This window comes from Saccopteryx bilineata, chromosome 4 (assembly GCF_036850765.1).
Source record: "Saccopteryx bilineata isolate mSacBil1 chromosome 4, mSacBil1_pri_phased_curated, whole genome shotgun sequence".
Lineage (NCBI taxonomy): Eukaryota > Metazoa > Chordata > Mammalia > Chiroptera > Emballonuridae > Saccopteryx > Saccopteryx bilineata.
In genome coordinates this window covers 285,253,320-285,270,339 of record NC_089493.1, presented here as the reverse complement: position 1 = coordinate 285,270,339, position 17,020 = coordinate 285,253,320, and the positions used below count along the sequence as shown (strand labels likewise).

The window sequence follows — 17,020 nt, the reverse complement described above, 5'->3', positions numbered from 1 at the left end:
CTGACCGGGGATCAAACCAGCAACCTCTGTACATTGGTACGGTGCTCTAACCAACTGAGCTGTCTGGCCAGGGCCTGAGTCAGCCCTTTGAAGCTATAAAATACTTGGCCTCTCCGAACCCGTTTCCCTATTTGACAATGGGGGTTAGGGCAGTGCACACACCGCAGGGTGGGCGGGGTTGAGAGAATAAGATAGGAAGTGTTGCCGTCCCGGGAGCCCAGGCTCCCTGCTTCCACCTGGGGCCACCGTCCAGGGGGGTGGCGTCCTTTAAAGGAGCCGAGAAAAGCCAGCAGCTGAGGCCTGATGTCGGAACCCGCTGGCACTGAGGATCTAGAAAAAAGGCCCGAGGCCACCCACGCCATTCACACTGATGCTCCTACAAGCCCAGACACGCTCCGGTTCCGCCATCGTCGCTGCTGCCTTGCTGGGCGTGGAGAATTCACAGGCAACCTCGATATCCTGAAATGTCTCCTCCAGACCCTGCAGGGAGAGGCTGGAGCACAGCCACAGGCAATGAGGCCGCTGGGAGGATCCGGGTCCCAGGCACGGCCAGATGAGCCATCTTGAGTTTGGGCTAAGGACCATTTCTATAGGTCTGGAGCCTGGACAGGACAGGGTGTTTCCATGGTACGGTTCCTGCTGCTCTGAGAACACTCCCCTGCCTGCAGGAGGGAATTGCAGAAAAGGGTGGGGAGGACCTGTCTACCAAGTTGTTCAAGCAGAACCCTAAGAACCACCCTGATCCCCACCTTTCCCCTCCCCGGCTCTGCCTGGTAACAGGTCTCCATGCTCCCGTCCTCCATCTGCCTCCACGGTCTCCCCCGATCGAGGTGGCCACCTCTCTGCCGCCCAGTGCAATGGCCGCCCCAACCATCTCCCTGCTCCCTCACTCTCACCTTCCTGAGCCAACTTCTGCACATCTGTCAGAGGGAGTTCTCAACGACGCAACCAATCACACTACCGTCTGGCTTTAAACTTGCCAGTGCTCCCAAATGCTCTCAGAAGCAAGCTCACACTCCTGCCCGGGGCCCCCAAGGCCCCCGACCCTCATCCCCGTGCCTGGCCTCACTGCCCGAGTGTGTGGAGGAGCTCTTTCCTGTCTCAGGGCCTTTGCACTGGCCATGCCCTCTGTGGGTCTCTTTGTGGGTCACATCCAGGACCAGCCTGGCCGAGACTCAGTCTCCTGACCACGAGCCCTGCTGTCCCACTCGATCTCTCCACCTCCTCTCTGGACTCTGTAGCCAACAGAGTCCCTGCTTCCCAGCCACCTGCAGCCAGGAGAGACACGGGCCCTCCAAGGGCATGGTGAAGGGCCAAGCCTCCAGCCCACAGCAGCGCCACCCTTGCTGGCTGCCTGCAGCTCTCCCTGTCCAAGTCATTCTGTGCTAAGGGGCCCATTTCCTCTTCCTGCCTGCGGAAGGGAAGCTGAGCCCGCCTGGCATGGGGAGAGAATGGAGACTGTGGTGTCGCCCAACCTGGGCGTGGGCTCAGGCAGGTTCCTTAGCTCTCTGTGCCTCAGTTTTCTCATCTGTGATAAGAATCAGTCCCACCCCAGAAGGCTGAGACAATTCAAGGAGGCGATCCTTGTAAAGCAACTAGGACACGGCTGTCACATCGCAAGGTTCAGGACTGCTGGGGCTTTTGTCTATTTCGTTCACTGCCATGTCCACAGTGCCCAGCACAAAGCTTGTCCCAGCAACAGTCATATGAACTTCTGCTGGTGTTGGGAGTAACAACGCACATTGTTTTACCTGCTTGTTTTACCTCGTCCATTCAATGGGCTTATGGCACCAGTTGGCTGAGTAGCAAACAGAAAGACACATTCAACAGGTGGGAAATGAACCAGGGGGGTGGCTACTATGTCACTTTGAGTTCCAGGCCACCAACAGAAATAGAAATAGAGCCTGACCAGGCAGTGGCACAGTGGATAGAGTGTTGGACTGGGATGCAGAGGACCCAGGTTCGAGACCCCGAGGTCGCCAGCTTGAGCGCGGGCTCATCTGGTTTGAGCAAAGCTCACCAGCTTGAGCCCAAGGTCGCTGGCTCGAGCAAGAGGTTACTTGCTCTGCTTTGGCCCCGCGGTCAAGGCACATATGAGAAAGCGATCAATAAACAACTAAGGTGTCTCAACGAAAAACTGATGATTGATGCTTCTCATCTCTCTCTGTTCCTGTCTGTCTGTCCCTGTCTATCCCTCTCTCTGACTCTCTCTCTGTCCCTATAAAAAAAAAAAAAGAAAGAAATAGAATATGCCACATTTGTAGTTTAACTTTTCAGTGGCCACATGAAAATAGTCAAAAGAAACAGGTACACCTAACTTTTATAGGCTATTTTATTCAACCTAACACATCTAAATATAGTGACAGGCAGCCAATAGAACGCATTCATGAGGTAGTTTGGATTCCTTTTTCCATACTGAGTCTTCACAGCCTGGCTCGCAGTTTTCACTTGCAGCACAACTGCTGTGCTCTAAGCGCATCTCACGGGGCTCACGGTCACCGCACCGGATGGACGACGCGACGTGGCTTGGGTGATTCTGAGGTCTCCGGACCACTTTGCCCTAAGCCCACAGCAACAATCACTTTTGCCTAATGAGGGTGCTAGATGCTTGCAGCATCTACCTGCCCCACTCAGTGCCTGGTACCTAGGGACACATAACAAACCGTCATTCCCTTTGCTCCCTTCCTCCCCACCAGACCCACACGGGCTGGCCAGACACCTGCCCATCTATGGATCCCCTGCTGCCTGACTTCAAAACAATCCAGCGCTCCTACTTCTCCCAGTGGAGCATGGTGCCTGGGTGTGGCGGCCAGGGCATGCCAAACACCCTTTCCCAGGCCCCCAGAGCTGCAGCACCCTCCCCACAGGCCATGGGGCAGAACCGGGGACACCTGGCTTGCTCCCCAGCCACCCTCCCTCCAGGCTGGGAGAAAGGACTCTTTCCCACCCCAGTGACCTCTCCTGCTTCTTGTCCAGATCTGTTCCATCCCATTGGTCAGAGCTTCACCTGCTCCTACCTCCCATGTGTGGACATGGGCATGTCTGGTGGGGACAGCTCTCCCTCTCTGGCCAAAGCCAACTTGACTTCCGGGCCTGAGTCAGTCCTCACGTTCCAGCCCTTGATCACATCTACAGTTCCTCCCTGTTGGGGTTAATTCTGCCTTAGTGGGTGTGTGAGCAGGAGGCAGCAGCCATGGAATGTCTGGAATGTAAAGGAGTGCACACCTCTCCCCGAAACAACCTTGTCCCTCCCAGAGCCCAGGGAAGGGTCCTGGCCTCCTGGCTGTCACCATCCTCTTCTGGGTCCTGCCTGCCTCCAGAGCCAGCCAAGGCCTGAGCGGCTCTCTAGAAACCTGTAGACCTGGTGAGAGGCTCACCTAGGGTACTGGTGGCCCTGGTCTTCACCTTCTTTAAATACTAGCTGGCTGAGGCAGCAAAGGCTTGTCACTTCCAGACATCGTCCTGTCTCAACACAAAGGCCCATACACTAGGAACTCAAGAAATGATTGGTGAGGCCCTGGCCAGTTGGCTCAGTGGATAGAGCATTGGCCTGGTGTGCAGACATCCTGGATTTGATCCCAGTCAGGGCACACATGAGAAGTGACCATCTGCTTCTCTTCCCCTCCCTTTCCCCCTTCTCTCCCTCTTCCCTTCTCACAACCAGTGGCTCAGGTGGTTTGAGCATCATCCCCAGGTGCTGAAGATAGCATGGTTAGTCTGAGCATTGGCCCCAGACAGGGGGTTGCCAGGTGGATCATGGTTGGGGCACGTGGGAGTCTATCTCTATATCTCCCCTCCTCTCACTTAAAAAAAAAGAAAGAAAAGAAATGATTGGTGAATATGAACAGCAACTAAACACTAAGAGCACCTACTAGGTGCCTATCACCTGTTCAGTCCTTCATGCATCACCTACAGAAATCGCAGCCCTTATAGTCACTGGGGCACTTTCTTAATCCTACCTATTAGGCTATAAACTTTTGGTCAGTAAGAACTTACTCATCTTTGGGGGGCCCCTTCTGTAGTCCTTATTGCCAGGACTTGAATAGGCTCGGGGCTCAATAAATAGGTGTTGAATTGAGCAGACATTTTATAGCAGTCAACAAATCCTATCTCATTTTCCAGATGCAGATAACTGAGGCTCTGAGGGGTTAAGACACTGCTCAAGCCTGACCAGGTGATGGTGCAGTAGATAGAGCGTCAGACTGGGATGCAGAGGACCCAGGTTCAAGACCCTGAGGTCGCCAGCTTGACCGTGGGCTCATCTGGTTTGAGCAAAGCTCACCAGCTTGGACCCAAGGTTGCTGGCTTAAGCAAGGGGTCACTCAGTCTGCTGTAGCCCCCCAGTCAAGGCACATATGAGAAAGCAATCAAAGAACAACTAAGTTGTGGCAACAAAAAACTGATAATTGATGCTTCTCATCTCTCTCCGTTCCTGTCTATCCCTCTCTCTGACTTTCTCTTAGTCTCTGTAAATAAAAAAAATAAAACAAAACAAAAAGATACTGCTCAAGGTCACACAGCTGAGAAGTAGTGGTGCCAGAATTTTTACCAACTCCCGACTCACCTTCTCAGAACACAGGAACATCAATACAGACCCACACACAGAGAAGGAGACACTGGGGGCCACGGAGAGACAGGACAATGCAGCAAGATGTTCCCCACACAGGGGAGACATGGTGATTCACATCATGTTGACATTTTCATCAGCATAGCTAATCCCAGTGGTAGGGTAACAATCAGTGGTGGTAAATGAGGCTGAGTCATTTTCCTAAGAAGGAACCATGAGCCCTGGACAGGTAGCCCAGCTGGTTAGAGCATCAGCCCCATACGCCAAGGCTGTGGGTTCAATCCCCGGTCAGGGAACATACAAGAATCAACCAATGAGTGCATGACTAAGTGGAACAACAAATCAATATTTCTGTTTCTTTCTCCCCCCACTCCTTCCTGTCTCACTCTAAAATGAATTTAAAAAAAAGAGAGAGAGAGACACCTGAGACACCTTGAGGGGCTCCCAGCCTCTCCTTTGGGCGTGGGGAGGGGAGAGTCAGCCTGGAAGGACACCTCCCTGGGTCATGGCCTATCTAGTGCCTGACACAGGCTCATGCTTTGATCCTCATAACACCCATCAGTACTATTATTGCTCCCACTACAGATGAAGAAACTGAGCCCAGGGGAGACTTGCCCAGGGCCACAAAGTTAGTGTCTATGCTGATGACTGCTGCCACGCCAGCCGGTTTTCTATGTATGTATGTATGTATGTATGTATTTATTACTAATTGATTGATTTTAGAGAGAAAGAGAGAGAAGAAGGGAAAGAAAGAGAGAGAAAAAGGGAGAAAGAGGGAGAGAGAGGGAGGGAGGAAGAAACATTTATTTGTTGTTCCACTTAGTTGTGCATTCATTGGCTACTTCTAAATATGTGTCCTAACTGGAGATCAAACCCACAGCCTTGCTGTTTTGGGAGAACGCTCTAACCAACTGAACTAACCAGCCAGGATATTGATTGACTGATTGATTGACTGATTCAGAGAGACATGGGAGGGAGGGAAGGAGAGAGAGGGAGAGGGGAGAAGAGGAAGAGGCAAGGGAAGGAAGGAGGAGAGAGGAGGAGCCAACTGGTCTTCTAGATAGTCAATATTTTTATTTTATTTTATTTTTGTATTTTTCTGAAGCTGGAAACAGGGAGGCAGTCAGACAGACTCCCGTGTGCGCCCAACCGGGATCCACCCGGCATGCCCACCAGGGGGCGATGCTCTGCCCATCTGGGGCGTTGCTCTGTTGCAATCAGAGCCATTCTAGCGCCTGAGGCAGAGGCCATGGAGCCATCCTCAGCACCCAGGCCAACTTTGTTCCAATGGAGCCTTGGCTGCGGGAGGGGATGAGAGAGACAGAGAAGAAGGAGAGGGGTGGGGTGGAGAAGCAGATGGGCACTTCTCCTGTGTACCCTGGCTGGGAATCGAACCTGGGACTCCTGCACGCCAGGCTGATGCTTTACCACTGAGCCTACTGGCCAGGGCGATAGTCAATATTTTTAAAAACTCAATTATTGCTGAATAAATTTTCACTGTCAACTCCCTTTCATACCCTTGGCCTTCTTATAGGCCCTGGGACAGGCTCTTCTCTATTACCAAGTCCCTGAAGAAAGAGTTATTAAAGACATGTTATAAAATGTGTGTTCAACTTAACACTTATTTATTGAGCCCTGTTGGTCAAATAAGTTTGTAAACATAATATATATGTTTGCTCACTTAGAGTTTGTATTGGGTGTGGGGGACAGGCGGTAAGCAGGCAGGGTCATTATAGCCTAAGGCTTAGTTTTAAGACTAAGCCTTTACCACCCTAAATGACTTTGTATCAGAGATTTCCTTGTTTATATATTGGATTAAAGGTTTTGATTTCTACACTATTAAATGGGGCAGAGGAGCCCATGCTGGAAGGGAGCAGAGAAAGACCACGTGGAGGAGAGGAGAAGCAGCCAAGATGGCGGAGTGCTGAAGGAGAAGCCAGTTTGTGCAGAGTTTGTGCAGAAAGAAGGAGATGGGAACAGAGGTGAATAGGCTGGTGAGGTAGAAACCTTTGATTCTAGGAAACTCAGATAAGTCAGTGGCTTTGGGAGCCCTGAATGGAAAGGGAAGCGTTTTCCTACTATGTGTTTTTTTTTTTTTTTTTTTTTTTTTACAGGGACAGAGAGAGGGATAGACAGGGACAGACAAACAGGAACAGAGAGAGATGAGAAGCATCAATCATCAGTTTTTTGTTGCAACACCTAAGTTGTTCATTGATTGCTTTCTCATATGTGCCTTGACCGCGGGCCTTCAGCAGACCGAGTAACCCCTTGCTCGAGCCAGCGACCTTGAGTCCAAGCTGGTGAACTTTTTGCTCAAACCAGATGAGCCCGCGCTCAAGCTGGCGACCTCGGGGTCTCGAACTTGGATCCTTCCACATCCCAGTCCAACGCTCTATCCACTGCACCACTGCCTGGTCAGGCCCACTGTGTGTATTTCTTGCCCGCCGGGTGCAAGCTAGGATTAAAGCTAATGCCCCACCAGTTCTTGGCCCCATTGTTTCATTACCATCTGTCCGAATCAAATGCGAACCTGCACAGGCCAGGCTGTGATGGTGGCCACAGCTACTGGCTTTACGGCCCCAAGCCTAGGCAAGGCCTGAAATTAATGGCTACAGAAGGGTTCCCCTAAAAGATGAGTAAGTCCTTATTTTCCAAAAGTTTATAGCCTCACAGGTAGAATTAAGAAAAGCACCCCAATAACTATAATTATAAAGATTCAGATCACCTGGGTCAGGGTATTTTCATTTGTCCTGTCCATTCAGGCCTTATATCCCAATTTTAATTTTGAAAATGTAGCTCAATCCACTAAAATGCAGGAAAAGAGCACAAAGAAAACAAAGAGCAAACACAATAAAAAGTAATACAAAACGACAAGGCAGGAGTAGGCCCAAACACATCAGTCATTACAATAAATGTAAATGAGTTAAACTTGCCTTTTAAAAGGTAAAGATTCTCAGATTAGGATATAAAAATAAGACAAAAGCCAGCCCTAGGCCATTTTATGAGAGACATACCTGAAACAAAATGATACGGGAAGATTGAGAATAAAAGAATAGAGTGAAACAGACTAGGCAGCTGCTACTGAAGGGAGAAAGCAAGATGCACATAACCCTAAGACAACATGGAGCAAGGCGTCACCTCCGGCTGCACGTCAAAAGGCTGAAGTGCCTGGACTGGGATGCGGAAGACCCAGGTTCGAGACCCCGAGGTCGCCGCCTTGATGAGGGCTCATCTGGTTTGAGCAAAAGCTCACCAGCTTGAGCCCAAGGTCGCTGGCTCGAGCAAGGGGTTACTCGGTCTGCTGAAGGCCCGCGGTCAAGGCACATATGAGAAAGCAATCAATGAACAACTAAGGTGTCGCAATGCGCAACGAAAAACTAATGATTGATGCTTCTCATCTCTCCGTCCCTGTCTATCCCTCTCTCTGACTCTCTCTCTGTGAAAAAATAATAATAATAATAAAAATAAAATTTAAAAAAAGGCTGAAGTGTTGGTCCCACCCCAGAGATTCTAACTCAATTTGTCTTCACCGGGGCCCGGCCATTGCTTTTTAAAGCTCCTCGGAAGTTTCTAACGTGCAAACAGGGTGGGCTGAGAAAACAACCCACAGCGATGTGTTACAGGAAGAGGGGAAGCAGACTGAGGAAGAATCCTTGATCTCTACAGGAGGAAGTCTTGTGAGAAAGCAGTACACAGGAAGTAGCCAATAAATACCAGATTGATTGGTCAATTGACTAATACTCTTCCTTCCAGAAACTTCCTTGATAATTAGGCAGTAAATTTCTCCACGCCCAGCTATTAGCCTTGGGGAAGTAGATCCTAAATTGAGAGGGTTGCTGGTGTAGTAACTACAGCTCTGTTTCCTGTCCTGTCTGTTTCTGCCCGGGGTAGGGACCTCATCTCCGGTCTGTGTCAGGAGTGTGCTTGCGGGCTCTTGTTACAGACACACACAACAATTCAAGCTTATTTTGGTAACACCAGGGCATGTCTTGAAGATTTTTGCAAGGTTTGAATGAGGCTCAAGCCAATCATGGCACCCCCAAGGGTTAGGACAGCATTCCTGGTTCAAGACCACTGGGTACGGAATACCAGTCTCCGTTTATTAAGCACCTACTACATGCTTGATGCATTACACACATCATCTCCTGTCCTCTCCACAATCCCACGTGCCTCCAATTCGCAGATTCAAAACAGACCTTCCGTTACTGTTTACTGAGCACCTACTAGTATGTGCCAGGCACCATTCTGGGGGTTCAGGAAGGACCCGAACAGCAGGCAAAGCCCCTGCCTTCATGAAGCTTGTGCTCCAGTGATGAAGAACAAAGCCCAGAGAGGGGCAGGAATATGGCCGCGGCACAGCTGACAAGTGGAACAGCTGGGCCTCAGAAGCAGGTACTCCGCTCCCAAACCCAGGCTTTTCCAACTCTGCCCACCTTGCCCCCCCCCACCCCTACCCATGGGCCTCAGCTTCCCCCTTAGTAATATGGGGGTTCGGCTGCCCATTTTATAGTTGGGAAGAGTCAAGCTCCTTTTCCAGATCAACAGGACTGGAGCCCTTTCTGTTCTTAATGGCACAAACTCAGAAACCTTCTTCTATCTTCCACTAGAACCAACGTCCCCATCCCCTGGATGGAGAAAGCCTTAAAAGCTATGAGTCTGAAATCTACGTTCAGGCATCTGGGGCAGCAAAGAATTCTGCACATGACCATTTCCTGCAGCTCAGCAGCCTCCCAGGGTCAGCAGGCCAGGGGTGGAGCTGCCGGCTGCACTGGGTGTGCGTTTATCTCTTGAGGCCCGAGGCCGCCCGACAAAATCCCTCTGCTCAGGAGAGGCTGAACCGGCGGCCAGCTGGGACGGCCCGCCAGCTGGCTTGCCCGCCCCCAGCTCAGAATGCCCAGGTCAGAGAGTCCTTGGGCAGGTTACGGAAACTCTGAGCCTTGCCTGGAAAAGAGAGACGAGGGTAATATTGTCTATGAAAAACAACAACTATAATTTAGGGTGGTCATCCCAAGCTAGGACTCAACCTCAGAGACTCTTGTATGTTTCCAAGTCCCTCCCCCCATCAGGCTTTCCACTGTCTCCCTATCCAGAACCTTCCTGCCTGCCCTCCATTCTTGCTCCCCACAGCTTGGGCACTTGACCATCCTGAGGCCACTGCTCCTCCCCCAGGCCCTCTCTTCCCACTAACTGGATGCTGAGAGGCAGGATGTGGGCTCCCCTCCTGGCTCTCGCCTATGCTGTTCCCTTCGCCTGCTCTCCTTGTCCATCCCACCCCTCGCTTCAGAAAACTTGAAAACCCATGACCTAACTTGAACGCGCAGAAAAGTCCTGAAAAGAATCCTACCACCGCCACTTAGCTGGTGTTCCCACGTTGCCAGATGTGCTTCAGATTTTGTTTAAAAAGACATAAAGTGTTCTCATTCTTTAGCCCTTAACCCCCTCCTCTAGGGGTAGCATCATTTTAGAGGGGCTGGTTTCTTCCTAAGCCCCTTTTACACTTTCAGTACACATCTGTGTCCGCCTCCAGAAACAATGGATGGAATTGCATTGTATGTAAGTTTTTTAAAATGTACATGAATATACTCTTTGCATCCTCCATCAATTTGCCTTGGTGTTGCAACAGGATGCCTGTCCAGACTTATGGATGTGCACCTCGCTCCTCCTGCTTTCTCTTCTGGTCCTAGGCGTACCAGGCTGGCTTAGGGCCCCTCTGCCTCCACTGTCTCAGCTTATCACCCTGCATTATTGCCGTCTGTTTACTAAGCTCACACAGGTGACTGGATGGGGACAGGGTTCAGTGGACGTGCTCTGCTCGGCCCTCCCAGTTCTGTCTGCAGATAAAACCCAGCCTCACCTTCTTGGTCAGGGCGCACGTGTGCGCACACACGTACCAGTGTGTTTGTCCCTCTCTGAGATGTTTGAAGAGGGAGAGAATCTCAGCTCACCCTCATTCATTCACTCAGCACATGGACCGCACCAGCCAGCCTCTGGGACAGACGGAGATTCGTCCCTACCTGGCCAGCACAGAGTCCAATGACCGCTGAGATAAGAGCCACAGGGGAGACAGCAATAGTAGAAGAGAGAGCCCCAGCAGAGAGGTTAGGGAGGGCTCCCCTGTGGAACAGCGGAGAACATGGAAGAGGGAGACAGACAAGCAAGCGAAGACGGGTGGGGAGAGCATTCCAGGCAGGGGAGCAGCACAGTCAAAGGCCCAGCGGCTGGCTGCGGTGAGGAAAGGTGAGCGTGAACGCTGTTGCAGGGCAGCAGCTCCCGGGCCTGAGAGCAACGGGAACCATGGGGCAGGGGTAACAGCAGCAGGGGGACAGGGCAGGTTTGCCTCTTACAAAGGACTTCCCGTGCGCCACAGGGAGAAGGTGCTGGGATGGAGGCAGGGACTGGGAAGAGGCTCCCACGGTGCCCGAGCAGGAGGGGCTGCTGGCCCAGCCTGGGCTGCTACCCGTGGAGGGAGGGAGGAGTGGAGGAAGGGCAGGGCTGGAAGGCACACAGCTCGGCCTGCCTGGAGACTGGAGGCAGAGAGCGGCACCGGCACGGGGCCTCCCAGCCCAGGCTCAGCAGGCTGTAACCCAGAAGGCCAACCATAAGCAGAGAGAACAGAGACCAGAGGCTGTTTCCCTCTCCTTGCTCTTGATGCAGGCCAAGACAGGCTGGAGCAGGCAGGATGGGAGGATGGCAAGATAGGTAGCCTGGGTCCTCCTCCCTGGACAAGGAACCTTGGAAATGCTCTCAAGGCATCTTCTCCCCCGGCACCCAGGACCCTCCTGATGCCCCCCTCTTCCTTAGGGTGTCTTCTAAGCCGTGTGAATTCAGCTAAGCCTCTCCCCAATAACTCCCTGTCCCCAGATGATTGCCTCTGACAATGTCTGAAATGGCACCATTAGCAACCATCCTTATAGGTTCAGCTGGTTCTGGTCTGAATCTAATGTATCAGTTCCCATTCCCTCTGCCAAGACTAGGACTAGGCAAGTGAGGGCAAAGCCAGAGATGAGAGAAGGAAAGGGTTGCTGGGGTGGAGTCAGGGAATGCAAAGCCAATGACTGGCTCAGGGCGGCCCCTAGTCAGCTGCCACCAGCCCCAGGTCCTGGTGGAGAGACCTAGTTTCCTTACCCAGGGGCCCCTGAGCCCCTAGCATCAGCCACTTGTGAGCTGTGAACCCCAGGTGAGTGAGTGCCTTTACTCTCCCCCACCCCTTTTTGAATGTCTTTACTCTTGGCCTTAGTGTTACCCTCTGTGAGATAGGATAACGCCACCAATGGCAGGCGCAGTGTCAGAACGAGAGGCTAGGACATCCGTGGCCATGCCAGGCACACAGTAGGTACTTGAGAAATGGCCAGGCAGATCACTGCAGTCCGATCACCCATGCGGTTAGAGGTAGGCTTTGCTGACAATGAGAGTGTCCCGTCCAATCATGCAGGCTTTCCAGCTGTCATTAATACTGTGTGCATGTGTCTCTCCATGTGTCTGTCTGGGGGGAGGGTGAATGCTAGGGTGGATGGCTGACCCCCATGCCCCACCCAGGCTGCAGCTTCCACATTTGGAAGGAGACTAGCTGCCTGGTCAGCTCTGGGCTTAGCACGATCTTTCCCCTTAACAGCAGTTTGTGATTGCTAAAATTGGCTACTTTGGTTTACTGAGCACTCACCGTGAGCCAGGCCCAGAGCAGGGCCTCACACGCATTCAGTCTCCCCAGCTGAAGGGTTGCTATCACCACTCCCATTTCACAGATGAGAAAACTGAGACTCAGAGATGCTAAGCAACCTGCCGAAGGTCACACAGCTCAGGAGGGTCTTGAACTTACACCTGGCTATCAAACTCTGTGCTCTTAACCACCAAGAGGCTCAGGGTACCCCTGCCAACTTCCAAGAAGGCACACGTCCCTTTCACCAGCCTACAAAGCTTTGGATCCTGCCTTCCACACAGGTTCCCCTATCAGGACGGAACCATTCTCACAGCAACCTGCCCAGGTGAGGTAGGGAAAACAGGCCAAGCTGCAGGGGACTTACTGGGACCCAGGTCTGGGTAGAAAAGCAACATCAGTCCCATTTGACAGATGGGAAATGTGAGGCTCAGCTCAGATTTCTTTGCCAAAATCAAACAGGCAGAATTCAGTCTAACTCCAGAGCTGGATCTTAACCACTCCACTCCTCCCCATGACAGGTGGGACACCTTCCCCGAGAAGGCTTCCTTGATCTCCAAGGTCTCTACTCTGACAGCGGTCATTTCAGACTAGTTAGGGAGCATCAAAGCCACTGGGCTCGATAGAAATATCTGTCTAGTTCTATGTCCTGCTGGGAATAACCACCCCTGCTTGCCTCCAAGCACCCCAACACTCAGTCCTGTAACCATACTTGCAATTAAGCACAACTCCATCGAGGGCAGGAAGACTGGAGTGTTTCCTCTACATCTCCCCACCCCCAGGAATGGCACTCCTGAAGTTGTGCAGTTGTGTAGTGCATACCCTGTCCCGTTCAGGCACACAGTGGGTGCCTTATCTGCATCTGTTTGATATTTGCACTCATTATAGAGGCTATGGATTGAGGTCTCCTATGATTCTTAACTCATTCCTAAATTATTTCATTGAATCCTTATGCCAACCATATCACCAAGAAGGCACTGTGCTTGTGCCCATTCTACAGGTGAGAACACAGAGGCACAGAGACATCAAGAAGCTCACCCCAGATTGCACAGGCAGGAAGTAAGGGCTGGCCAGGGCTGCACTCTCAGCCGCAGAACAGGAAGGTGGAAGCAGGTCCCCTCCTGACCTTCCCTGCTGGGCTGGACACTGTCCTCGGTCACCTGTACCATCAGGCCTGCCCTGTCATTAGCTCAGGTGTGAACATCACCTCCCACACCTGTCATTAGGAACCAGGGTGACAGGAGCAGCAGAGCTCTTCACACCCTGTCCGGCCCTCCCCAGTTTCAGCTGCTTAAAAGGCTGACAAACAGGGAGGTGCAGTTTTCTCCACGGAGTCACTCTGTTCACTAGTCTGCACTTTGCTGCTCAAAGCTGTGACTTCCTGGGTGTGAAGGTCACAACTCCTGGCTCCTAGACCCCCTCAGCTGGGGTGGTGATGCTGACCCCACTGTCTGGGCACCGCCTATGTGCTAGGAGCATTTTTTTCATTGTCACACTTGCTTCCTCCCAGTAACCCCATGTGGGAGATATTAGCACCATTCTGGGTTGGCAGACAAGGAAACTGAGGCTCAGAGAGGTTCCCTGACTTGCCCACAGCAGAGGTGGCAAAGCCAGGATCAGAAGCAAGGGGTTCTGCCCCAGGGCGGAAGCTCCTATCCACCATGCCATGCTGAATCTCACTGGCAGCCCATCTTCCCTCAGGTAACAGAGAAGACCCCCAGAAACTCGGGATGACAGAGTAACTTGGGGACCAGAGCCCCATGACGTGCGATCATATCTTAGAGCTTCAAGTAAAGGGCTAAGCACTGGGTAATGCTCAAAACATTCTTGTTGAGAGAATGGGGCAAGAGGCTGTCCCTCACCCCACAATCTAGTCCAGTGGTGGTCAACCTGGTCCCTTCCACCCACTAGGGGATGTTCCAGCTTTCATGGTGGGCGGTAGCAGAGCAACCAAAGTATAAATAAAAAGATAGATTTAACTATAGTAAGTTGTTTTATAAAGATTTATTCTGCCAAACTTAGTGAAAATCTGACGTAAAGTACTTGGTAAGTAATTATTATTATATGCTTTAACTTGCTGTAACTCTGCTTTATAAATTTGATAAAGTAAAGTTACTTCCCTACTTTATAAATCACCATTACTGTGGAACCGGTGGGCGGTTAGAAAATTTTACTACTAACAGAGGTACAAAAGTGAGCGGTAGGTATAAAAAGGTTGACTACCCCTGGTCTAGTCCATGAACTCGAGCCCATGGAGAGGAAGGGGCAGAGGAGTACACTGGGTTGGTGAGACCTCTTGGAGAAGCACCTAGCCCCTACTCAGGGCTGTGAGTGCGCAAGGCTATGGGAGCTTAAAGGAAGTCTTTCACTCCATCCTGGGGAAAACTCAGGAAGGCTTCCCGGAGAAAGACAACTCTAAGCTGAGATCTGGGATCAATCAGATCAGTCAGCCAAGGGCAGAGGGCGGCTGCCTTGGGCCAGGAGTATAGAGTGGGGCAGGACCCCGTGTCCTTGCCACCCCCGGGGCCCTCACAGTCCCCACAGCTTATGAAGGATGGTAATCCTTTCTTCCTACGCTCTGCTGGAAAGGCCAGGTCCCTCTCGGTTTCTCTGGGTTCATTACAACCATTTGTTAGGTCCAAGTCAGGCCTTGGGGAACTGGATGCAGGGCAAGGCCTGGCCCATCTCCTGGTTTTGTGGGTGTGTGCGTCTGTGTAGAGGGGCCTGAGGCTTGGAGTCCTCCATGGCTGGCACAGAGCATGCAATTGTGCAATGCCTGAGAGAGAGCAGCGCAGGGACTGGACCGGACCCCGGCTGCGTCTGAGAGCCAGCTGGACCCAGCCGCAGAGGAACAGTGTGCAGGGCCCTGCCCCATCTTTGGGATTGTGAAAGACCAAGGAGGCTGGGGCTGGGGTAGCCTCAGAGAGGAGGAGCCGGGCGGGAGGGGAAGAAATGTCTCTGAGCTTGAACCAGCCCAAAGGAGAGGTGGGAGTGGGTGGGACCACTGGCCAGCCCTGTTTCTGAAAGGGCTGTGCCCACACGCCCTGCACCAGCACCCAGGCCCCTTTGCACTTGTTAAACAGGTCTGCCTGGTGGACCACAGGGGCAGGGTGGGAGGGCCTCCTGGCGAGTGCACCTTGGTGAGGATACCCAGTCTGGCAGGCTGTGCAATATTCTGAGTCCCCCGCCTAACTGAAGCCCCTAGTAGGGAGAATTTTGGTAACGTGCTCCCTCCTAAATGGGAGCCCCACGCCCATTTTCCCTAGAGAGGGGACAAGGCAGACGTCGAAGTCCCGCCCCCTGCCTCAATCTCAGCATCTCCACGAGTTTTCCCTAAACCGGTTATTAAGTGAATACATTAGGCTTATCAAAACGGACGTGGGCTGCCGTGTCAACGCAAACACATCAAGGCATGTCATTCCCTTCTCAAGCCGCCCTGGGAACCCGGGGCTCAGGGACGCCGCCAGTTTCGGGGCTGGTGCGGGGAGGGCCACGCCCCCGAGGGATCAAGCAGCCAGAAGGAGGTCCCGACACCGCCCAGCCGCAGCGCAGACCCCGACTTTGCTGCCGCGGAAGCTGGGGGCGGGCTGGAACATCAGGTGCTTCAGCCTGTACCCTCACCCAATCGGCCCCACACCCACCGGTTCCCCTTGACGAGGCTCGCGCTCAGGGTAGCAGGTGCCGGGAAGTACTGCAGCAGGCGGCACCCCTACCGATGAGCCTCACCCACCTCTACTTCCCCAGCCCCAGGAGCACCTGCGCGCTCTCGAAGAAGAGCCCACACCCCAGCTCCGTTTTCCCGCCCCTGTGCGCCCCTAACAGTGCTTCCTGGGTCCCCTGAGCCCACTCTCCACCCCATCCCCTGGATACATCATTCCCCACCTGGGCGGAGCTCGCCGGCCAAGGAGAACCCCCGGCGCAAGGACGACCCTGGGACACGGAGGTCCCCTACAGCCCCAGCTCAGTTCCCCGCCCTCTAGGCTCTAAGTCACTGCTCTCAGGGGCTCCTAGAACTCTGGTGCCAGATACAGTGTTTTCCCTCGGGCGCCCCCAGCCCACCCCCATCGCGGCCGGGCTTCCCAGCTCTAGGTGGAACCTCGGGCCCCACGTTCCAGCGGGTCGCGCACTCCTGGACCAGTTCTCCGTCCCCTGGGCCTCCCAGGACCGTGCTTCCGGGGCTCCCTGCAGCCCTCAGGGCTCGGCGGTTCACCCACGCCCGGGGCTGCGCTTCCCGACCCAGTGCGCCCCCCAGCGCCGGGTGTCGCGAGGAGCGGTGTGCGGGGGCCTCCTCACCTCCGGGTCTGCACCTTGGGGCTGTATTTGCCTTTGTTTCTCTTCTTGAAGAGCGAGTTCATGGTGGCGCTTGGGGTGCGCGGGCGGACGGGCAGCGGCAAGGGACAGGGTACTGGGCGATGGGCAGGCCCTGCGCGCACGGAGGGGCGACAGCCGGCGCAGGTGAGCGAGCGACAGCGCGGGAGCCCAAGTGCCGCGCGGCTGCGGCTCCGGGTCACTACTCGCGGGGGGCGGGGCGCCCGCGGGCCACGGGCTCTCTCAGCAGCTCCCGGGAAGGTGGTGCTTACCTTCCCGAAGGAGGGGCCACCGGACAGGCGGGGCTTCTAGATGCGTCGGGGCCGCGCCCTCGGCGGGGCGGGAGCGAGTAGGGCGCCGGGTCCGGGGTGGGGGGTGGGGACACGTGGTCTTTTCCTCCCACCCCCAGCCAATCAATGAATGGGTAGCGTGAGGGGGTACACAGGGCGCTTTCCTGAGCACCCTCACCCCCGCACTTGGCGCGCCCTCTG

General features: G+C 53.5%; 1 protein-coding gene across 2 annotated transcripts in view; it reads right to left on the bottom strand.

Moving 5' to 3' along the window:
- Positions 1-16,814, bottom strand: part of PPL (periplakin) — a 55,416-nt gene extending 38,602 nt beyond the window's left edge. The window contains exon 1 of one of the 2 annotated variants that reach the window (XM_066274984.1): positions 16,515-16,814. In XM_066274984.1, coding sequence (XP_066131081.1) covers positions 16,515-16,576 — 62 coding nt within the window. In that variant the 5' untranslated portion in view covers positions 16,577-16,814. The remainder of the gene's footprint in view (positions 1-16,514) is intronic. The other variant, XM_066274983.1, reaches the window with a different exon arrangement.
- Between the last annotated feature and the right edge of the window lie 206 nt (positions 16,815-17,020).